The sequence below is a fragment of the Neoarius graeffei genome, chromosome 1 (assembly GCF_027579695.1).
Source record: "Neoarius graeffei isolate fNeoGra1 chromosome 1, fNeoGra1.pri, whole genome shotgun sequence".
NCBI classification, from domain to species: domain Eukaryota; kingdom Metazoa; phylum Chordata; class Actinopteri; order Siluriformes; family Ariidae; genus Neoarius; species Neoarius graeffei.
Window position 1 is genome coordinate 96,240,735 of NC_083569.1, and position 25,401 is coordinate 96,266,135.

The 25,401-nt window shown below is 38.5% G+C and overlaps 1 protein-coding gene across 1 annotated transcript in view; it reads left to right on the forward strand.

Annotated features, from left to right (window-relative positions):
• LOC132885533 (titin-like) overlaps positions 1-25,401 on the forward strand; it is a 978,782-nt gene that overhangs the window by 219,890 nt on the left and 733,491 nt on the right. Inside the window, 5 exon segments of the mRNA XM_060920287.1 lie at positions 3,161-3,430; positions 3,624-3,893; positions 4,050-4,319; positions 8,028-8,300; positions 9,225-9,494. Of these exon segments, the coding sequence (XP_060776270.1) occupies positions 3,161-3,430; positions 3,624-3,893; positions 4,050-4,319; positions 8,028-8,300; positions 9,225-9,494 (1,353 nt within the window).

Below are 25,401 nucleotides of genomic sequence, written 5' to 3' on the forward strand. Positions count from 1 at the left end.
CACAAGTTTTGCTTTACCACTTTTTACAAATAAGGACTTGATCTTGAAGAGACCATTATGTTTACATTTTTACATGCAAATGTGCACTTTTTCCTTTCATTTTCTCCAGTAAGGAAGGACTTGATTTCATAGGTCTTTGTTTTTTAAATGTTTGAAAATATATCAGACTTGTTTTCAACATTCTGTCTTGTGATTTTGTAAATGCATCACACTCTTGTGTACATACAGTCTGAGTAAATTTTAAGAATACTTTAAGGAGTATATTTCCAGTATATAAATAGTAAGCTACAAGTAATATGCCAAGCAAACTTAAAGTATAACAAGTAAACTAGTGAAATAACCAACGTTTATAACAGTAGCAGGGGGAAGCCATAGCGTAATGGTTAGAGAAACAGCTTTGGGACCAAAAGGTTGCTGGTTCGATTCCCTGGACCAGCAGGACTGGCTTAAGTGCCCTTGAGCAAGGCACCTAACCCCCAACCGCTCCGGCAAGAGTGGTGGTGTACCTTGTGTCTGATTAGCCAAAGAAAAACTGATGATGCAGGTTATGTTTGGGCATTGAACCCGACCGACTGACTAACGATATACTTAAAGTATACAATAATAAACTAAAAATAGGGACTCGAAGTATATAACTAGTACAATGGCAGTATATCGATAAGTGTACTTGTGGTATACTTTAAGCATACAGTGGGGCAAAAAAGTATTTAGTCAGTCACTAATTGTGCAAGTTCTCCCACTTAAAAAGATGAGGGAGGCCTGTAATTTTCATCATAGGTACACTTCAACTATGAGAGACAAAATGAGAAAATCCAGAAAATCACATTCTGATTTTTAAAGAATTAATTTGCAAATTATGGTGGAAAATAAGTATTTGGTCAATAACAAAAGTTCATCTCAATACTTTGTTATATACCCTTTGTTGGCAATGACAGAGGTCAAACATTTTCTGTAAGTCTTCACAAGGTTTTCACACACTGTTGCTGGTATTTTGGCCCATTCCTCCATGCAGATCTCCTCTAGAGCAGTGATGTTTTGGGGCTGTCGCTGGGCAACACGGACTTTCAATTCCCTCCAAAGATTTTCTATGGGGTTGAGATCTGGAGACTGGCTAGGCCACTCCAGGACCTTGAAATGCTTCTTACGAAGCCACTCCTTTGTTGCCCGGGCGGTGTGTTTGGGATCATTGTCATGCTGAAAGACCCAGCCACATTTCATCTTCAATGCCCTTGCTGATGGAAGGAGGTTTTCACTCAAAATCTCACGATACATGGCCCCATTCATTCTTTCCTTTACACGGATCAGTCGTCCTGGTCCCTTTGCAGAAAAACAGCCCCAAAGCATGATGTTTCCACCCCCATGCTTCACAGTAGGTATGGTGTTCTTTGGATGCAACTCAGCATTCTTTCTCCTCCAAACACGACAAGTTGAGTTTTTACCAAAAAGTTCTATTTTGGTTTCATCTGACCATATGACATTCTCCCAATCCTCTTCTGGATCATCCAAATGCTCTCTAGCAAACTTCAGACGGGCCTGGACATGTACTGGCTTAAGCAGGGGGACACGTCTGGCACTGCAGGATTTGAGTCCCTGGCGGCGTAGTGTGTTACTGATGGTAGCCTTTGTTACTTTGGTCCCAGCTCTCTGCAGGTCATTCACTAGGTCCCCCCATGTGGTTCTGGGATTTTTGCTCACCGTTCTTGTGATCATTTTGGCCCCACGGGGTGAGATCTTGCGTGGAGCCCCAGATCGAGGGAGATTATCAGTGGTCTTGTATGTCTTCCATTTTCTAATAATTGCTCCCACAGTTGATTTCTTCACACCAAGCTGCTTACCTATTGCAGATTCAGTCTTCCCAGCCTGGTGCAGGTCTACAATTTTGTTTCTGGTGTCCTTTGACAGCTCTTTGGTCTTGGCCATAGTGGAGTTTGGAGTGTGACTGTTTGAGGTTGTGGACAGGTGCCTTTTATACTGATAACGAGTTCAAACAGGTGCCATTAATACAGGTAACGAGTGGAGGACAGAGGAGCCTCTTAAAGAAGTTGTTACAGGTCTGTGAGAGCCAGAAATCTTGCTTGTTTGTAGGTGACCAAATACTTATTTTACCGAGGAATTTACCAATTAATTCATTAAAAATCCTACAGTGTGATTTCCTGGATTCTCCCCCCCCCCCCCCCCCCCCCCATTCTGTCTCTCATAGTTGAAGTGTACCTATGATGAAAATTACAGGCCTCTCTCATCATTTTAAGTGGTAGAACTTGCACAATTGGTGGCTGACTAAATACTTTTTTGCCCCACTGTACATGAGGGATATACCAAGTACATTGATAGTATATAGATGAGTATACTTGTTGTATACTTTTGCAAACTTAAAATGAACTTTAAAGTATACTTTTATAAGCTTGAAATGTTCCAATTTAGTCCAAAAAAGTATTAAATTTGTATACTTTCTAGTACACTAAAAGTACATGGTCTGTAGTATACTTGCTAAACTTGTACTGAAGCATAGTTAATAAAATGAACTTTAAGTATACTACTTTTTGCTAAGGGTGAGTGTGAATGAGTGAAGAGGACGAGGGTCGAACTTTCATGCTGAACCCCTGAGTGTAAGAGGCTGTAGAATCTGAAAGAATGAGAGAGATGAGAGAGTGAGTGTGTATGAGGGGTTATGACGTGATAACGTGTGTGTGTGTGTGTGTGTACAGGTGTGTGGTGATGAGTAAGGGTGTGTATTACAGAGCTGTTCTTTTCTTTTATATTAAATATACCTGTTAACAGGGTAAACAAATGATCCTGTCAGTTATTTCTCGCATTATTGTGAATCTTTTCCCTTTAGTTTCTTGTTCCCTTGCTGACACTCAGTGTTCCTAATGATGAATAATCAGGAAAACAGGAGAGCAAACACACTGTCATTCAGACATCAATCAATAGTGAAAAAGATCTACATTTTCAGTACATTAATCTGATTAATTTCAAATTGTGATCTACATTTAATTCATTAGTAGAGATTGTTAAAATGACTCAGTCCACCTCTGACAGAGTTTAATCATTTACATGTGAGCAGATTTACTGCATTCAGTTTAAAATGTTACTCTTCATTTAAATAATGGTGTTGGGAATTAATTCATACATAAAAACAGTAGTATTTATTTTTCCACAGAGAGTCCTAAACCTGTGGTGATTATAAAGCCTGATAAGGAGGTGTTCAGAGGAGAGAGAGTGACTTTCAGATGTGAGATACCGAGAGGAAGAGACACTGAGTGGACATACAGCTGGAAGAGGAATGATTACACACTCTCATACCGAACAACACAGGAGTTTAGTCTTTATTCAGTAGGAAATGATGTCAGCGGTAAATACACCTGCAGTGGGAGGAGAAGTGACTCTCAGAGCTCAGAGACCAGTGATGCTGTTACACTGACTGTATCAGGTGTGTGTATGAGACTTTATTATAAATGTAACTGATCATATGTATTTTCATCTGTATCAGTAGTTTTAGGTTTCATGTTTGTTCTCCAATTTTTGTTCTAATTTGTTTAACACTATATAAATGCTGACTCGGACACAAAAATAATCATGTAAAAGGTAAAAACAGCTCTGATACCTTCATCTCACATCAACAGAAAAACCCAAACTGACTGTGAGTGTGAATCCTCAGAGCCCCATCTACACTGGAGACACAGTTACTCTGAGCTGTAATCTGCAGTCGACTGGATGGAGGTTTCTCTGGTACAGATATTCTCATAAATCAAATCCCCTGCCCCCTGGAGCCCGAGACACCAACACACGCAATGAGACGCTCTCTAATGAAGGACAAATAAATTACTACTGTAAAGCACAGAGGGGAAACTATGACTCAGAGTTCAGTGATCCAGTCAGGATTACAGTGAGCAGTACGTTATATTTTCTACAGTTCCACTACAGATTAAAAGTTAGTAAGCCTGTGAAACAATTTTAATAACAATTATTGGGACTCTGTAATTATACAATATATTTAAATGATGTTTGGATGTACTGGATATGCTGAAGTGTTTATTACCTTTGTACAGCAAGACCAAAGCCAGAAGTGACAATACAGCCAGCTGGGCGTGTGTTCATTGGAGAAACCGTCACTTTCACATGTGACATACGGACTGGAGGATCCTGGTCATATCACTGGTATAGGGATAATACAAAACTCAGTGATGCCTCATGGACGAATCAATACACAATCTATCAGGTTAAAACCTCTGATAAAGGTGGTTATACATGTAAAGGAACACAGTCATCAGACCCAACATACACACAGACCAGTGATGCTGTTACACTGACTGTATCAGGTGAGTGTGTTTTATCTCACATATTGTCAATTTCATTAACATTTGAAAGTTTACATGCATTTTTCACGTGACCGAGGACTCTATCACGGACCACTACAGCATTTCATCTTAATTATGAAACTTTAATCCCCCCCCCCCCACACACACACACACACACACACAGAATTGGCACCTACTCAGATTCCGTACACTGACATAATCACACTAAAAATCATCTCTACCCTGCTGTATGAAATGCTTATCAAACATGCAGACACATCGAAGGACATTTATTGGACTTCTCTGTATCTGTTTTCACAAGTTGTTGAATTTTGTGATGCCTGTTTGCTTGTTTAGTTTCAACAGCATGTTGCCGTGTGTCTGTCAGCCAGGGATTTTGGGTCGAGTTCCACACTATGGGAGCTAAAAGGAATCTCTGTGTGAACAGACAGATTGGATTGGATTGAACTTTATTGATCCCTTTGGGAGGGTTCCCTCAGGGAAATTAAAATTCCAGGAGCATCATTATAGGATAAACAGAGAATAGAATAGAAAAAAAGAGAGAACTTGTAGATAAATTAAGTCTTTAGAAAACTTCTAGATAAATAAATTAAGTATTTACATATACAAATATATATATATATATATATATATATATATATATATATAAAAAGATATGAAAAAAGTCCAGCAGGAGAGGTATTGCACATTGTCCAGTATTGTTTATTGTCAGGCTGGGCTACTGCTCCTTCCCGTCCTCTGTCCTCCTGTTACCCCTCCTCCCCCCAGAGAGGAGTTGTACAGTCTGATGGCGTGAGGGACAAAGGAGTTTTTGAGTCTGTTCGTCCTGCACTTGGGAAGGAACATTCTGTCACTGAACAGGCTCCTCTGGTTGCTGATGACGGTGTGCAGAGGGTGACTGGCATCGTCCATGATGTTCAATAGTTTGTCCATAGTCCTCTTCTCTGCCACCGTCACCAGAGAGTACAGCTTCATGCCGACCACAGAGCCGGCCCGCCTGATCATATGTACAACCCCGATTCCAAAAAAGTTGGGACAAAGTACAAATTGTAAATAAAAACGGAATGCAATAATTTACAAATCTCAAAAACTGATATTGTATTCACAATAGAACATAGACAACATATCAAATGTCGAAAGTGAGACATTTTGAAATTTCATGCCAAATATTGGCTCATTTGAAATTTCATGACAGCAACACATCTCAAAGTTGGAACAGGGGCAATAAGAGGCTGGAAAAGTTAAAGGTACAAAAAAGGAACAGCTGGAGGACCAAATTGCAACTCATTAGGTCAACTGGCAATAGGTCATTAACATGACTGGGTATAAAAAGAGCATCTTGGAGTGGCAGCGGCTCTCAGAAGTAAAGATGGGAAGAGGATCACCAATCCCCCTAATTCTGCACCGATAAATAGTGGAGCAATATCAGAAAGGAGTTCGACAGTGTAAAATTACAAAGAGTTTGAACATATCATCATCTACAGTGCATAATATCATCAAAAGATTCAGAGAATCTGGAAGAATCTCTGTGCGTAAGGGTCAAGGCCGGAAAGCCATACTGGGTGCCCGTGATCTTCGGGCCCTTAGACAGCACTGCATCACATACAGGCATGCTTCTGTATTGGAAATCACAAAACGGGCTCAGGAATATTTCCAGAGAACATTATCTGTGAACACAATTCACCGTGCCATCTGCCGTTGCCAGCTAAAACTCTATAGTTCAAAGAAGAAGCCGTATCTAAACATGATCCAGAAGCGCAGACATTTTCTCTGGGCCAAGGCTCATTTAAAATGGACTGTGGCAAAGTGGAAAACTGTTCTGTGGTCAGACGAATCAAAATTTGAAGTTCTTTATGGAAATCAGGGACGCCGTGTCATTCGGACTAAAGAGGAGAAGGACGACCCAAGTTGTTATCAGCGCTCAGTTCAGAAGCCTGCATCTCTGATGGTATGGGGTTGCATTAGTGCGTGTGGCATGGGCAGCTTGCACATCTGGAAAGGCACCATCAATGCTGAAAGGCATATCCAGGTTCTAGAGCAACATATGCTCCCATCCAGATGACGTCTCTTTCAGGGAAGACCTTGCATTTTCCAACATGACAATGCCAAACCACATACTGCATCAATTACAGCATCATGGCTGCGTAGAAGAAGGGTCCGGGTACTGAACTGGCCAGCCTGCAGTCCAGATCTTTCACCCATAGAAAACATTTGGCGCATCATAAAACGGAAGATATGACAAAAAAGACCCAAGACAGTTGAGCAACTAGAATCCTACATTAGACAAGAATGGGTTAACATTCCTATCCCTAAACTTGAGCAACTTGTCTCCTCAGTCCCCAGATGTTTACAGACTGTTGTAAAGAGAAAAGGGGATGTCTCACAGTGCGAAACATGGCCTTGTCCCAACTTTTTTGAGATGTGTTGTTGTCATGAAATTTAAAATCACCTAATTTTTCTCTTTAAATGATACATTTTCTCAGTTTAAACATTTGATATGTCATCCATGTTCTATTCTGAATAAAAAAAGGAATTTTGAAACTTCCACATCATCGCATTCCGTTTTTATTTACAACTTGTACTTTGTCCCAACTTTTTTGGAATCGGGGTTGTATATGTATGTATATAATGTGTGTAGAAGGAAGCTGCTAATGTTATTTAATGTGATTTAATTATTATATTTTAACAAGTAACAATGTTTTATTTTGTCATTCCATTAATGTTAATTAGTGTAGTTAATTAGTGTCGATAGCCGTCTGTTTTAATTCCGGTTTCATCCTCATCATGTTGGCAGTCATTGTTAGTGGCTCATTCCTAGAATAAGGAGATTATTCAATTTCACCATTTTTGGACATCAGCCATTCTCTAGTAGACTGCTGATGAACTGGTGCTGGAGACGTTTCTGTGCAGTTGAAAAGTTTGTTCTCTTATGTCTGCTGTCCTTTATGTCCACTTATGTACAACATCCTTTTTTTTTTTTTTACACTTATTTGAAAAAAAAAAGGAAGCGCTGGGTATTACTGGGTATTCAGATTTATTGCTCCAAAAACTATTTGCAGCTTACATTCCCCTTGTTTAGGAAATAGGAATCTGTTACATTACTGCTGTAAAGTAATTTCACACTTTTATAGATGAGAAATAATGAGGGACTGATGGACTTTGTGTGAATAAGGTAGAGTGGGAGATACAGATTTCTGCTGTGTTCATATAATTTTAGTGGTGTGTCTGTCTTTCTGTCTGTCTATGTCAGGCAGCAACACTACTCACTTTTATTGACATTTGGGCAAAATACAAGTGTTCAGAAGAAAAAAAAAAAACAAGACGTAACATTTCCAATACGTCTTCTGATAAAGACTGGATGTGTAGTGTTCGATGTTGTGTTCCACTTTTTCAAAATCATTTTTAGTCGATACACTCATAAAAATAAAATGGTATAGAGAAGAGAAAGAGACTGAAGATCTGCATAATCACACAGCAGTTATTGTTTGACCTTCACTCTGATCACAGTGAACATTTAAATTTAATATCACTATTCATCCTCAACATCTGTCGAGTTTAAAATTCCAAAACAATAGAAAAGTCATCATCAGGTGAAGTTGTTTATCTACAGGGCGCGTCATCACAGAGACAGTAATCCTGTGTTTCACTGTAGAAGTGATTAGTGCGGTAAAGACTTCACACCCTGAGCTTGTGTTTCATTTCTAACAGAAAAACCTAAACCTGAACTCACATCAGACCTTAAAGGAGCTGCACTGACAGGAAACTCAGTGACTCTGTACTGTACACTGAAGCCGCAGTCTGCTGGATGGAAGTTTTACTGGATCACACCCACACAGAGCTCTGAGACTGAGACTGATTCACGCTACTACACCATCAGATCAGTGCGAGTCTCTGATGGAGGTCAGTACAAGTGCAGAGCTGGAAGAGGAAACCCAGTCCGCTACACACACTACAGTGATGCACTCTGGGTAAATGTTACTGGTGAGTAAGAGAGTTTCTGTTAAATGATTCTGTACAACACTGAACATATAAACACCATGTGAACAGTGTCACAATACAGCAATATTTAGACAACGACATACAGAGAACTCTTTTAACTAACTGATGTTATGAAAGTTATTAAAGAGAGACAGTGTGATCACGGCTGAGCAGCGCTGGTGTGAGGTGAACTGGTGACACAACACTAGTTTAGATTTGGTAGAAAATGTCACCAACAAAACCTGTAAAACTCTTTTAACAAGCAGCTCAGAGGCTGTAAAAGGGGCTTCATAAAGTTACTGCTTCAGAAACATCAACATGCTCGAGTCGAGACCTGCCTGAGTGTGAATGAGTGAAGAGGACGAGGGTCGAACTTTTATACTGAACACCTGAGTGTAAGAGGCTGTAGAATCTGAAAGAATGAGAGAGATGAGAGAGTGAGTGTGTATGAGGGGTTATGACGTGATCACAGGTGTGTGGTGATGAGTAAGGGTGTGTATTATAGAGCTATGGTTTTCTTTTATATTAAATATACCTGTTAACAGGGTAAACAAATGATCCTGTCAGTTATTTCTCGCATTATTGTGAATCTTTTTCCTTTAGTTTCTTGTTCCCTTGCTGACACTCAGTGTTCCTAATGATGAATAATCAGGAAAACAGGAGAGCAAACACACTGTCATTCAGACATCAATCAATAGTGAAAAAGATCTACATTTTCACTACATTAATCTGATTAATTTCAAATTGTGATCTACATTTAATTCATTAGTAGAGATTGTTAAAATGACTCAGTCCACCTCTGACAGAGTTTAATCATTTACATGTGAGCAGATTTACTGTATTCAGTTTAAAATGTTACTATTCATTTAAATAATGGTGTTGGGAATTAATTCATACATAAAAACAGTAGTATTTATTTTTCCACAGAGAGTCCTAAACCTGTGGTGATTATAAAGCCTGATAAGGAGGTGTTCAGAGGAGAGAGAGTGACTTTCAGATGTAAGATACCGAGAGGAAGAGACACTGAGTGGACATACAGCTGGAAGAGGAATGATTACACACACTCATACCGAACAACACAGGAGTTTAGTCTTTATTCAGTAGAAAATTATCACAGCGGTAAATACACCTGCAGTGGGAGGAGAAGTGACTCTCAGAGCTCAGAGACCAGTGATGCTGTTACACTGACTGTATCAGGTGTGTTTTATCTCACATATTGTCAATTTTATTAACATTTTATTTTGTATACATGCATTTTTCACATGTGACAGAGGACTCTATCACAGACCACTACAGTGTTTCATCTTAACCCTTGTGTGGTTTTCATATTTTTGTTCCTCAGCCAGTGTTTGTGGGTCTGGTGGAGCTGCTGCATTTTGGTGTTTTAAATTCAACACAAACAATTTTACATTAAATTCTTAACTGATGTTTACTTCTCACGCCAATTATAAGCAATATAAACAGCATATATGGTTAATATTTGCCCTTTGCCTTTGTTAGATTACATTTATTTAAAAAAAAAAGTGCGACTCGTTTTTGTTTTTAAACAAAATGTAATTTTACAATAAAGACGTTTATCATCAAATTTACAAATTGAGCAAGGTTTTTCATTAAAACTGATTTTTTATTTTTTTGAATTTCATGAGAAATTTAACCCATTCAGCTCAGTTGACACAACACAAGCTGAACACATACAGTAACCATGTCAGTCTGTACAACACATCATCCCCATGCTCGTCTTCGTTTTGGGACTGGCTGATGCTCCGTCTCATCCTCTTCTTCAAAGTCACTGTCAGACTCTGAATTTTCAGAAATGTGATCCTCACGTTCTGAAACTTCTTCCTCTACACAATCATCAAAAGCTTCTCTCTCTTCCAAAATCATTTGCAAGGCCATCTGAGCAGAGAATCTTTTGGCCATCTTGATCAGTTGTGATAAGGAACCACACTGGAAAAGCTGTATTTATTGTGTCCCACCCCCAATTTACAGGAACCTCTGTCTTGGTTCCCACAAGTCAGAGGGTTAAATGTGCAGGAATGTGAGAGCAGACAGGTGTCGGTGCTTGAACGGCAGGGGCAGAAACACAAAACTCACACACACACACACACACACACTAACAGCAGGCCCAGACAGGAGGAGGACAGAGTGATGGTACACACTTTTTTATTAGCCCCGGGTCCAGTGGACCCGAACATCCTGTATGTAATATAAATGTGTTTGGGGGGGGTACAGTGTGTGGTCATTGAAAATGTGCTCTGATATATGTTCTTCACAGAAACTGAGCCAAGGCCAATGAGTCTGAAAAAATAATTAATTGTATCATTGTTCCTTAGATTAAAAAAAAAAAGAAAATGCGTCCCACAGACCTGAACACCATACAAGGGTTAATGATGAAAAAAAATTACCCCCCCCCCCCACACACACACACACAGAATTCTCTCCTAACCTGATTCCATACACTGACATAACCACACTATAAAATCATCTCTACCCTGCTGTATGAAATGCTTGTCAAACATGCAGACACATCGAAGGACATTTATTGGACTTCTCTGTATCTGTTGTCAGAAGCTGTTAAATTTTGTGATGCCTGTTTGCTTGTTTAGTTTCAACATGTTGCCTTGTGTCTGTCAGCCAGGGATTTTGTGTTGAGTTCCACACTATAGGAGCTAAAAGGAAGCTCTATGTGAACTGGTGTGTGTGTGTGTGTGTGTGTGTAAGAGAGAGAAAATCGAAGCCATGAGTGCTATAGCAGTAGCTAAAATTCAGCACCTTTTTCCCAATGTCCATATCGCCCAAAATACGCTGGCAATGTTAAACAACGAAACTGTGAGGCTGGTAAGAAAATGGATTGGACTAAATAGTCATATCTTCCAATCACGCAGAGACGGGGACCTAGGTGTCCCGAATGTGGAATGGGTGTACACCTCTACGAGAATAGGTCACCTTATCAATATGCTAAACAATGATGACACAGCCGTCAGAGAACTGGCACGCGAATCGCTGTTACATTTGCAGCGACGTAAAATACCACCCGCCTCCTCAAATGAGCCCCAGTTTCTTGGTTTCAAACTGAAACATAATGGTAAGCTTGACATCAAGGCAGCTGGATTTGGGGTGCGCTCCGATTGGATAGATCTCAACGACCTTTGCCAACGTGTAGGACTTGAACTTTCTTGGCTGGGAATTGACGGAGAACCAGCAGCGCTTGAGGATATTATAACAAACCCCCATATTTCACCTTTAGTGGTTCTGAAAGAAAACAACACATCGCGCCAGTTGCAAATAAAGGACATCAGAGCATCACACCATAAAAAAACACAGGGTGCACAGCGCTGGAAAAGCCTAAAATTACAAGGGAAACTAGCGCTCCTACAGTCTGCTGACAAATCGGTGTCCCATTCAATTTTCAAAAATCACTCCATTCCAGAAGAAATCATTGTCTTTGCCATTAAAGCACGACTGCAATGCCTTCCAACGAGATACAACTTGGCAACTTGGTATCCATCAAAGCATGACCCCTTTTGTATATTACACACAAACCATCAAGAAAACGAAACAGTGTCCCATATACTGAATGGATGCAGTTACTATAAAGGACAGTATGTGGCCAGGCACGACCGTTTGGTCGATCTGGTTGCAAAGGACTTACAAAAAATAAACCAAGGACATGATTGCAAGTTTTTTCTACATAGTACTGTGAAAACGAACTGGTTTCAACATAACATATCTGATCCTGACTATTTTAAAGACATTCCAAACACACCGGATATTGTAATTGTAAATTCATCTGCGAATTCTGTATGCATTATTGAGGTTGGGTGCTGTTTCGATTTGTATATAGACACTTATTATTCCAAATTACTGAAATATCAGCCCTTATTAGAACGTATTCTGCAATTGGGATATGAACGCAGGCTTGTAGTACTGGTTTTTGGAAGCTTAGGCCATGTACATAAGAATGTAGTCAGAGGGCTGCAGTTGGGGGGAATGCAAAAAAGAGGAGCAAAAAATTTGGCAAAGTTCTGCTCTGTCTCAGCTATTATTGGTAGTATGCACGTATGGAGACGGAGATGTTTTGTTTATCCTTGAATGTTGAGTATTACATTAATAAGAGTACTGGTATAAGTGTGTAGCCTTTAAGATCTGTCATCCTATCAAAGACCTTTTCCAGAATATTTGGATCTTGTACCCCTTGTTTGTCTCTTGGATCCAAATAAAAGTAATCAAATGTGTGTGTGTTTTAATTTACGTGTAGAAGGAAGCTGCTATTCTGATTGAATTACTGTATTTTAATATGTAATAATGCATTTTTTGTCATAGTATTAATGTTAATTAGTGTGGTGCCAGTGGGGTAAAAAAAAAAAACTGATCAGAAAGCACAATACACTTTCTCTTTAACTGACACTTTCAGCACAAACACAGGCTCGGGGATTAAACACAGAACTGCTAGAACAGTTAACTTGTCAACTATAAATAAGAGACAATGGATTTTTAAATATTCCACAATTGTGAGTTTGTACAAATCTCATAATTGATCTTTATACAGACCTTCATGCAAATTTACCTCCAGGCCTGTTTGGGTTTCATCAAATCTTCTCTACCAGCTGATCGGCCCAATCGCACTGTTATCATTATACTGTTTGAGAAAACAAACAAACAATAAAAAACCCTACTTGTTCATTAACTGTTCACTAAAAAGTGCTCGTGGAGTTGTTTTGGGAAAGATCTCTACCATAACTTCACTGGATACAAAGTCATGTGATTGACACCTGAAAATGATTTCTTTTTTATACATGAACACAAATTGCAGATTTAACAAAACAATTTCAACATCAGATGGAGCAAAAAAAACACATGGAAAAAGTAAAAATAAAAATAAATACAATTAACTTCAGGTCAATCGTGAATTTCATAAATATGAAGATAAAATGTTCTTTATCTAAAGAGCTGCACACATACTTTCTAGAAACGTCATTCCACTGTAGCTTTTTCAGTAAATGTTGAATCAGAAAGCAGAGACAGGACAAGACTAATTCTTATTTTGTAAAGATAAAAGCAGCTCTGATCTGCTGATAATTTCATATCAACAGAAAAACCCAAACCGACTGAGTGTGAATCCCCAGGCCTGTCTGGTTTTCATCAAATCTTCTGCACCTGATAATTGGGTTGATCGCACTGGCATCATTCTACTGGTTTAGAAAAAAATACTGGATTATTAATTGTTCACTAAAAAGTGCTTGTACTGTAGATTTGTTTTGGAAAAGATCTCTATCATGGCTTCACTGGATACAAAGTCATGTTATTGACACCTGAAAAGGATTTATTTTTTATATATGAACACAAAGGTGCAGATTTTTAAAAAAATGTGAAAAATATAAAGTGTATTCTGTATAGAACTGCTTTAAACATGTACACATAATATGGGTTTGCCAATTTCTCTGATAAACATACAGTACATCAGATCCTTTATTAAAGAAAACAAGTTTAGCTCATGTTTACGAGTTACATGAACTAAAGGCACAGTAACTTATTGTAATAAAACTTCACTTCACATAAAACTTCAGCCACAGTCAGGATGTTAGAGATGCAGGAATGAAGTGTTTAGGTGTTTGAATTGTAAACGTATTCTGCAGGTAAACTGAAGTGATGGAGCTCTTTTTGAGATGATAGAACACAATCTTACAAATATTAAACATGTGAAACAACAGTGAGAGATTGCCTTCATTATTTATGATTTGAAATTTGGAAAAAAATGATTCTACTTCTGTTTTATTTTGAATAATATTCACTAAAAGAGTAATGTGTATGAAAAGAATGTGTCATTATCGCACAGCATCTGGGTTTGTGTTCATCAAGAAGAAAGAAGTAATTCACTTGTGTAAATAATCTTATTCACTTCTGAAGTCATTTACTAATTAAACCACACAATGCTGATGAATAGAAGAATCACGTCATGTATGGACCTGCTATTGGTCTAATCTTTGGTCAGGTTCTCTTCCAGCAAATAAATGTGAAGATGATGAATTTAACTTACTATACTACACTAATAAAGTAATACCACTGTAGAAAAAATATATTTAGTCCGAGTTATTGTTTAACTAAGACCAGGATTATCACAGGGACAGCAGAAATGTTTTCACTCTGTCGAGGTGATTAGTACAGTAAATATTATATTACTCCTGAACTGTATGTTTCATCTCAAACAGAAAAACCTAAACCTGAACTCACATCAGACCTTAAAGGAGCTGCACTGACAGGAATCCCAGTGACTCTGTACTGTACACTGAAGCCACAGTCTGCTGGATGGAAGTTTTACTGGAGCACATCTACAAAACAAATCTACAAGAGCTCTGAGACTGAAACAGAATCAGGCCACTATGTCATCAGACCAGTCAATGTCTCTGATGGAGGTCAGTACAGGTGCAGAGCTGGAAGAGGAAACCCAGTCTACTACACACACTACAGTGATGCACTCTGGGTAAATGTTACTGGTGAGTATGTGACTGCGATGGACAGAACATGTTAAAACTCGAGCTGGGTCATAACACACAGTAAATTATACTGCCAGGCCAAAAAATGCTTCACACTAATATTTTGTTGGACTGACTTTAGCTTTAATTGTGGAGCACATTAGCTGTGACATTGTTTCAGCAATTGTTTGCATCATCACAACACTTATTTCCATTCAGACTTTTACCAATTTTTAGCCTCGATCTTGTATTGATGATGGGGGAATTGAACCGCTCTGTAAAGTCTTCTCCAGCGCATTACATTAATGGCATTTAGCAATGAACAACATACCCAGAGCAGGCTGGAGAGCCGTTGGGGTTAAGTACCTTGCTCAAGGGCACTTCAGCCATTCCTGCTGGTCCAGGGAATCAAAGTAATGACCTGTTGGTCCCAAAGCTGCTTCTCTAATCATTAGGCTATGGCTTCCCAAATGTGGTTAAGCTCAGGACTCTGTGGTGACCAATTCATGTGTGAAAATGATTCCTCATGCTTCCTGAACCACTCTTTCACAGTTTCAGCCCGATGAATCCTGCCATTGTCGTTCTGGAATATGCCTGTGACGTCAAGGAAGAAAATATCCAATTATGATCACTTCAGCCACTTCCCTTCTTACCCTGACACGCCCATTGCTCAGGAATAGAGTAAATCTGGACTCATCAGACCACATGACCTGTTTCCATTGCTCCAGAGTCCAATATGCTCCCTCGCAAACTGGACCCTTTTCTTCTGATTAGCCTCATTAACAAGTCGTGTTCTTATGACCACACTGCTGTTTAGTCCCAATCCTATGAGTTCTCACTGCATTGTATGTGGAGATGCTTTTACTTTCACTGTTAAACATAGCCATGTTCTACTGTTGATTTTATTATTATTTTTTACTGTTTTAGTGATCTTAAACAAGTGTTTAACTGATCTCTGATCACAGTCAAAAGTTTAATTTGGATGAAGTTTAATTTAAATGGATCTGTGCTTTCCCTAGTTTCATCTCCTAGATACACTGGACTAATTTCAGGACTGAGTTTGGCCTTCGTGTTTGCCATCTTAATGATCTTAATGATCCTTCTGTTACATTACAAGAAGAAAAAAGGTTTGATAGCAGATTTTTTGCACATATTTGTCTTTTTTGAGGAAAAATTATGTCCCTTCTAGCTCTTTTTTTGGTTATGTGTTCATGTTGCTTTAAATATACTTACCTGCAAAGGCAATGTTTTAACCTGTTCACTGCTTTACTCTGCTGAGAAGGTGTAGAATATCAGTCTCAGTCTTCTGCAGTAAATCAGGACACCAATCAGCTTGCAGGTCAGTCTTCAATAATAATAAATACATCAGCATTTGTTTTTCAAGGAGTTTTTGTTCTTGTTGAATATTTTCTCTTTAAAATCTTTAATTTTTTTTCTTGAAAAGCTGGTGAAAATATCTATGAAAATGCTGCTACCAGGACCACAGGTATAGTTTATCTAGATTTCTGTGGCTAAAATAGACAGATCTGGCAAGGTAGCATTGCAGTAGCTTCTCTAATGGCTCTATTTTATTTTCTTCTAGCTGATTCTGCAGCTGGCTCCAGTAATACAGTCAACCCACAGGTTTTGACAAGAAAAAAGAAACACGATGGTAAGAATGCTGCATGAAACTAATGTCAACTCTTTTGTTTTTATTTGTTTTTGCCTTTTCCATTAATCTAAATGAATTTCTATTTTAGATCATGCAGCCAGAGGGCCAGATGATGTGATGTATTCCAAAATTGAAATGAAAAAGGTTAAATTTCACAGTGAAAGTAAGATGGTTTGATTGCACATTATTTTAAAAGAACATCAAACTTATTGTTGGAACAAATAGTCTTCATTAGCAACTGCTCTGCTGCTGCAAACAGCCTAAATTATTATTATTTTCCCTCATCAGATGGCTCTGCATTGAGACCAAGTGATGTGGTTTACTCCCCAATTAAATTTACAAACATGAAATCCAAGTGCAAGTACAGTGGTGCTTGAAAGTTTGTGAACCCTTAGAATTTTCTATATTTCTGCAGAAATATGACCTAAAACATCATCAGATTTTCACACAAGTCCTAAAAGTACATAAAGAGAACTCAGTTAACCCTCATCCTACCATGCTATTTTACACCTTAATCTTACCATGTGGGGTCCGTTTGGACCCCAGTACTTTAAAATTAAAGCTTATAAAGACAAAATCACCAGATAAGTTTTGTTCAGAACATCTTGTATTAATAACAGCAATACACTAAAGGGCCCAAGGCATAAAGAACACACTTAACCTTCATCCTACCAGCCAATTTTACATACACAAACTACCAGGCGGGGTCCGTATGGACCCCAGGAGGGAATACCTTGAAATCAATGCAGTAAGAACCAATTCAATGCAGCAAACAGACATAACTTTATTGAAGAACAAAATCTGCTATGGCTGAATATCAATGATGTATTATAAATGCAATAACATTGCAATAATATTGCAATAACTAGCATACATGTAGCAAATTATAGCGCCACAAAAAAATTTGGCATTATATACATGATTTTTGCAGCTCATGCAGCTGTAAAACATTCTGGATTACAACTTAGGTATTTTCTTACAGAATTTAAAACAAAAAAGTAATTGTAAAATAATTTAGGGCTTTTGTTTTGCAGCCTGTGCTTATTGCAGCAGTGGGGTCCACACGGACCCCAAGAAGGAATGCCTTGGTAGTTTCATTATGGAACATAAAATAAATAAAATAAGTTAACTTTCAGTGTGCTATTCAATTATAAAATGAAAGACAGATAAACTTTACTCTGGGGTCCGGTTGGACCCCAGTAACAAATTAATTATACCTTCACAATGCAAAAAGCTGATCTTCCAGTGCTTTAGTGTTTTAATTAAGACATAAATTCTGACAAATTCATGAAATGCTGAGGCAGTATGTCACATATTTTTAAAATGGCAAACAAACATATAGGTGCGGGGTCCAGATGGACCCCACTTGGTAGGATGAAGGTTAAACAAATGACACAAAAATATTATACTTGGTCATTTATTTTTGAGGAAAATGATCCAATATTACATATCTGTAAGTGGCAAAAGTATGTGAACCTTTGCTTTCAGTATCTGGTGTGACCCCCTTGTGCAGCAATAATTGCAACTAAATGTTTCCGGTAACTGTTGATCAGTCCTGGACACCGGCTTGGAGGAATTTTAGCCCATTCCTCCATACAGAGCAGCTTCAACTCTGGGATGTTGGTGGGTTTCCTCACATGAACTGCTCGCTTCAGGTCCTTCCACAACATTTCGATTGGATTAAGGTCAGGACTTTGACTTGGCCATTCCAAAACATTCACTTTATTCTTCTTTAACCATTCTTTGGTAAAATGACTTGTGTGCTTAGGGTCGTTGTCTTGCTGCATGACCCAGCTTCTCTTGAGATTCAATTCATGGACAAATGTCCTGACGTTTTCCTTTAGAATTCGCTGGTATAATTCAGAATTCATTGTTCTATCAATGATGGCAAACCGTCCTGGCCCAGATACAGCAAAACGGGCCCAAACCATGATACTACCACCAGCATGTTTCACAGATGGGATAAGGTTCTTCTGCTGAAATGCAGTGTTTTCCTTTCTCCAAAGATAACGCTTCTCATTTAAACCAAAAAGTTCTATTTTGGTCTCATCCATCCACAAAACATTTTTCCAATTGCCTTCTGGCTTGTTCACATGATCTTTAGCAAACTGCAGACGAGCAGCAATGTTCTTTTTGGAGAGCAGTGGCTTTCTCCTTGCAACTCTGCCATGCACACCATTGTTGTTCAGTGTTCTCCTGATGATGGACTCCTGAACATTAACATTAGCCAATGTGAGAGAGGCCTTCAGTTGCTTAGAAGTTACCCTGGGGTCCTTTGTGACCTTGCCGACTATTACATGCCTTACTCTTGGAGTGATCTTTGTTGGTCAACCACTCCTGGGGAGGGTAACAATGGTCTTGAATTTCCTCCATTTGTACACAATCTGTCTGACTGTGGATTGGTGGAGTCCAAACTCTTTAGAGATGGTTTTGTAACCTTTTCCAGCCTGCTGAGCATCAACAACGCTTTTTCTGAGGTCCTCAGAAATCTCCTTTGTTTGTAGCATGATGCACTTCCACAAACATGTTGTGAAGATCAGACTTTGATAGATCCCTGTCCTTTAAATAAAACAGGGTGCCCACTCACACCTGATTGTCATCCCATTGATTGAAAACACCTGACTAATTTCACCTTCAAATTAACTGCTAATTCTAGAGGTTTGCATACTTTTGCCACTCACAGATATGTAATATTGGATCATTTTCCCCAATAAAAAATGACCAAGTCAAATATTTTTGCCTCATTTGTTTAACTGGGTTCTCTTTATCTACTTTTAGGACTTGAGTGAAAACCTGATGATGTTTTAGGTCATATTTATGCAGAAATATAGAAAATTCTAAAGGGTTCACAAATTTTCAAGCACCACTGTATAATGTAGGACATCCTGTTTAATGTTATACTTATTGTATGCAGTTTTTCATTTTTGCACATATCCTGTGACACTTCAATGTGATGACACAGTGTTACGTCTACACTTGAGATATTTTTGACTAAATTTCGTCAGAGATATAACATCAATGCAATTTTACATTCATTAAGTGGGTTATAGCAGCCATCATCACTCATTGTAAATTAAAAAAGAACAAAAAAAAACAGTTATATACACATTGCAATGTGTAAGAATTTGTATTCCAGTGCACACTATTTGACCTGAAATTAATTAGGAAATAATTCCACCTTTATGGACTAAATCATGGAATCAGTCAGAACTACAGTACTTTTTCTTCAAATGCTCTACCAGGCCATGGGCCAGTCTGATATTTTTGAACACTTTTCTGGCCACAACCTTCGGGATCTTGAATGTTGCAATTCAGTTGTGTCTCTACACTTTAGTGTATGCACACTTTCATGTGATGGTTTCCAATGGAAAAGCTGTTGAAGATTGTTATACAGTGAGCTTTTTCTAACGAGATGTAGTCTCCAGATTAAAAAATGTACATGGCATCTCATGGCATCTATTTTGTAATATTTCTTTAACTGTTTTAAGACGAGCATTTAAGGCAAGATGTTTAAGACAAGATGGGCTAAGGGAAAAGATCTGTAGTTTGCCTGCAGTGTCAATTAAATGGCTCCTTCTGTAGATCTAATTGGCTCTTGGCCACATTTAGTGACAAAAATTCAGACTCTTTTGCGAAATCTCTAAGAGAGATAACACTAACTGTACAGTTGATATTCCATTTTATTTTTTTCCTGGCATTAGTTTGAGTCAAAGACAAAGAAGTGTCAGTGACATATTAATTTAAGGTTTAGCAATACCTTATTTATAATCAGGTAATACATAGTTTCCTGAATAAAGATTAATGATTCATTAATGATCGATCAGTGAATGTTTCCTGTATAAGTTTACTATATGATATAATGGGGAAAAAATAGAAACCTGAGGCTATGCTTTGCTCAAATGTTCATTCACAAACCTGCAAAAATGCTGTATAACCAAATACAATAAAGATCAAGATAGAGTGATGGTAAAACATGGTGGAGGTAGTATCATGGCTTGTACCTATATGGAGGCGAGTGAAACTGGATGATTTATTTAGTTTTATTTATTTATTTATTTAAAGATGTGGCTATGGACAACAGTATCATGATATAGGGTGAAGTGAACTGTATACGTAGATTCAAATCAGTCCCTTAAAACTAATGGCACTTACGGCTGATTATACTGCAAATGTGGTCTACAGGAAAGTGTTTTTTTTTTCTGCATCATCTTCTGGATAACTGTGACCATTTAGTCTTAGGAATATATAATTTATATGCAATTGATTAGGAACTGTAAATAGCATGTGGGTATGGGGTATGTCTTAATTTTTTTTGAAAGATTGCATAAATACAAGCATGAAGAGTAAGAAAAGAAAGCTATCTGTTCATTTTTGTAGATGCTGCCACCAACCCAGGTGATGTGACGTATGCTGAAATTGAGGTGAAAAAACAAAAGAAGCCAAAACGAAAAGAAGGTGGGACTAAATTCATTCGATTTGCTTTGTGCATTTTTTTAATGAAAAAATGTTTGTGTTTGCTAAACCTTTTGGATTATTTATCAGTTATTAATCTGAAAGCCAATTATTATGGGGTTAATATGAATGGTGTGTTTTAAATAAGTGATTGTTGCCCATTAGGAAAGAGCGTTGAGGGAGCTGACACTGTGTACTCAGAACTGAAGCAGGACATAGATAACGGTAAGATGAGCTCAAAGAGTATACACAGTCTCTCCAGACAACAGTATTGCTCAGGCAAAGAGAGATATTTGAGGAAATGCATTCAAATACTATACATTCAGTAATTTGGCAGATCCCCTTATAGAGACAAACAAATGTGCAAAGAAATTACAGTTTAACAATATAAATCACAGGGGCGGCATGATGGTGTAGTGCTGTTGTCTCACAGCAAGCAGGTCCTGGGTTTGAGCCCAGCGGCTGATGGTGCTCAGGTTTCCCCCACAGTCCAAAGACATCCAGGTTAGGCTAATTGGTGGCTCTAAATTAACTGATAGTGTGTGTGAATGGTTGTTTGTTTCTATGTATCAGCCCTGTGATGATCTGGCGACTTGTCCAGGGTGTGCCCTGCCTCTTGCCCATAGTCAGCTGGGATAGGCTCCAGGTTACCTGCAACCCTGTACAGGATAAGTGGCTACATATAATGGATGGATGGAATACAAATCACCCAACTGTCACATAAATACCAGTAATTTATTTATTTGGTAGTATTTCAGCAATCTTTTTTTTTTTACTTTTCCCACTATTTATTAAATTGTTCTAACAGTAGTAAACTTCACAGATTCGCTGTGGTGGAGAAGAAAAAACAGAGAATATACCTCATTACTGGAAACATCATGATAAAAAATCTGTAACATATCAGCCCTTTCTGTAATTCAGTTGGTGTGTGTTTGTTTCATTTTCCAGGGGATTTCACTGAAAAGGCTGATGCGACCTATGCCCAGGTCAGAAAAAAGGGCAAAAGGGATAATCCAGGTAGGAGTCATTGTGTAATAATCTCTGTTCATATCCATGATGATAAATGTACAGGGTTTTTTTTTTCATAAAGTGTTTGCAGTTACTATGATTTTATATATGGATTACACTGTAAAGTTTAAAGATGGGATGGTGGTGTAGTGGTTAGCACTGACACCTCACAGTAAGAAGGTTATGGGTTCGAGCCCAGTGGCCAACGGGGACCTTTCTGTGTGGAGTGTCTGTGTAGAGTGTCTGCGTTGGTTTCCTCCGGGTGCTCCAGTTTCCCCACAGTCCAAAAACATGCAGGTTAGGCTAATTGGTGGCGCTAAATTGACCGTAGATGTGAGTGTGAATGGTTGTTTGTCTCTGTGTGTCAGCCCTGCGATGACCTGGCGACTTGTCCAGGATGTACCCTGCCTCTCGCCCATAGTCAGCTGGGATAGGCTCCAGCTTGCTTGCAACCCTGCACAGAATAAGTGGTTACAGATAATGGATGGATGGGTGGATGTCAAGTTTAAACATTAATTCAATTCAATAAACATGACACTTTTTGAAACTCAATCATTCACATAATGACTTAAAAAAAGCAAACTAAAACAAATTGATAAATTAAGACAAATAACACTTACTATTCAACTGGGTCACGACACACCAATTAAGACCAATTAATAGGTTAAAGGAGGAAGAATTAGTCTGTTCTGAAAAATTATGCATGGGAGTGGGTGGGGAGAGAATGACAGGATTTCAGCTCCTACTCATGAATATTCATGACATGTAAACATATCGCTTCTGATTGGCTAACAGCACTGTGACGCTCCCTCCAGTGGGTTATGGGCGAGGCCATGACTACTATTTTTCGAAGTGATGTAAGTTCGTAGGGCTTTTTCTGATTCGCTCGTTTTTCATCTATTTTCTTTCATAGGCTAATACAGGGAATGGGGTAGAAGAACATTTTCACGTGCAGCATGCATATGCAACTCGGAGTGATCTATGGTATTTCAAAAAGAACAAGTATTAAACGGTTTGTTGTGGAATGACACCTTTAATGGCCAAGTGGGATGTGCCAATCAGGAGATTGGGTGCTTCTTGAGGGTGTTCTGTATGGAAAATCACAAGGACTGATCTCAACTGTCAGTAAAAGTGCCAGCAATCAGAGTTTGCAGCAGCCTCCAAACATGGCCGCCACATACTACCATTCCCAAGCGACACAGCGCCCTCCATCTCCTGAGTTCTAATCATTGCTACAACTGTTCCTCATTACTCCTCATTTAGCCTGCACGCCTTCAGGACCTCAGTCACAAACATCCAGTGCAAAGTATCGTTCTGTGTACATGTATGTGATCATGTACTGAGCCGTTTGCCCCTCAAATCTGACTTTAGTGACTTGACCCTGTTTTCTGTTTATATCTGGACTCTAAACTTTGTTTTTCCTCTGACAAGCTGTTTACAAATCTACTGACCATTCACTCAACCTTGACTCTGCCTTTAGTCTCACATTTTGGATTTGGCTGCCAGTTTGCAATGCAAACTCTGCTGCAACTGCTTCCATAAGTCTGCACCCTGACAGGAACAAAAAACTAATTCTCTTTTAATCTATTGATACGATAACTGTCTACAGCTATTTTAATTTAGAATGCTTAGACTAAACTCGTTTGTTGGGTGAGATTAGGGTGTTTGACTGGCTGATCTTGAACTGCAGACTGTACATTTGACACTTTGGTCTAGTACATGTCATGCTTAAAAGGTGCTTTCATTTTGTTGTTTTCAGCTCTCTGTGAGCTTTGCTGATAATGAGTTTTGTACATGTCACTAAATGTCAGTCAGCTGTGCTGTGGACAATTTTGGTCATTTCTGGAGTCTCATTTCATCGTCTCTAGCCACTTTATCCTGTTCTACAGGGTCGCAGGCAAGCTGGAGCCTATCCCAGCTGACTACGGGCGAAAGGCAGGGTACACCCTGGACAAGTCGCCAGGTCATCACAGGGCTGACACATAGACACAGACAACCATTCACACTCACATTCACACCTACGGTCAATTTAGAGTCACCAGTTAACCTAACCTGCATGTCTTTGGACTGTGGGGGAAACCGGAGCACCCGGAGGAAACCCACGCGGACACGGGGAGAACATGCAAACTCTGCACAGAAAGGCCCTCGCCGGCCCCGGGGCTCGAACCCGGACCTTCTCGCTGTGAGGCGACAGTGCAAACCACTACACCACCGTGCCGCCCCATTTCTGGAGTATTTATCAATATACATGTTGTAAAGAGACATCCAGCTCGATCTTGTCAGTCTGGCTCCTATGACCAGAGGGAGCCCAAGAACAGACTCTTAATTACAATTAGTGGCAATCAGCCCCAATGATATACTGTATTATTCTCTTGGCACAGCCTTTTAGTAGGCCTGATCAAGTGCTCAAAGCCTATCTTTGAGCACTTGGGACCTCCCTGTCACTCTGGGTGGCTTACTGGGTTGTGTTCTCTCCTCTGATTGCTGGAAACCAGGTTTCATGCCTTCTCTGTTATATGCACATGAGTATGAAGACAATAAACATTTATGAACATTTTTAGAAATTTTCGTTTGGTTGACTGAGCAGTAAATTTACACAATTTATTTACATGCAATTTACACAAATTTACTAAATTACTCACAAGTCACACCCAATAGTAGTTTACATCATTAATAAATAAATTATATATTGTCCTTTTCCACAGGTTCATGAAGAAAGACCAACATGTCCAATCAGGGTTTGTTGAAACAGCAAACTAACATGGTGAAACAAACATGGTGAAAAACAAAAAAAATTATAGGTGCAGTGTAGTTTTTGAGAAGCAGCCACACACAGTGGATGAGATTATCATCCACTTTATCCATTTTGAACAAAGTTGTAAGTTATTTCATTTAGTCATAAACTCAGTATAACTTAAAAAAATGCTGTTCTGTGAATATTACTGAGTGTTAACGAGTTAATATTTTAATACTAAAGTGAGTGGTGGGCTTGTGTTGGCTCATTGCCAGTTTTTTTTTTAAACCTGTTTAAAATTTTGCCTGGAATCTATTCAAGTGCCACTTCAATATAATTTTCTGCAAATATTGAGTTAAATTTCATCATTTTGAGTAAGATAATATACTTATGTTTGTTTTCCAGAATTTAAATGATGTTACAGAAGAAAAAACAAACAAACATGTTGTGCGAAAAGCTTTGAATTATTATTATTATTATTATTATTATTATTATTATTATTATTGTGGTATTATTTTAATGATCATACATTTTTATGAGTGTATTTTGTTCAATTTTTATGCTTTTATTATTCATTTAAAAAGTCATGTGTTTTAATGCCAGTATTATTATTCTAGACTTAAGTAACATAAGGACCTGATATGGAATTATGTGGTAAGCAAAAAAGTGTTCACAAAATGTTTCACATTTTGGATTCTTCAAAATAGCCAGTGTTTACCTTGATGACGCTTTGCACACTATTGGCATTATCTTAACCAGCTTCATGAGGTAGTCACCTGGAATGCT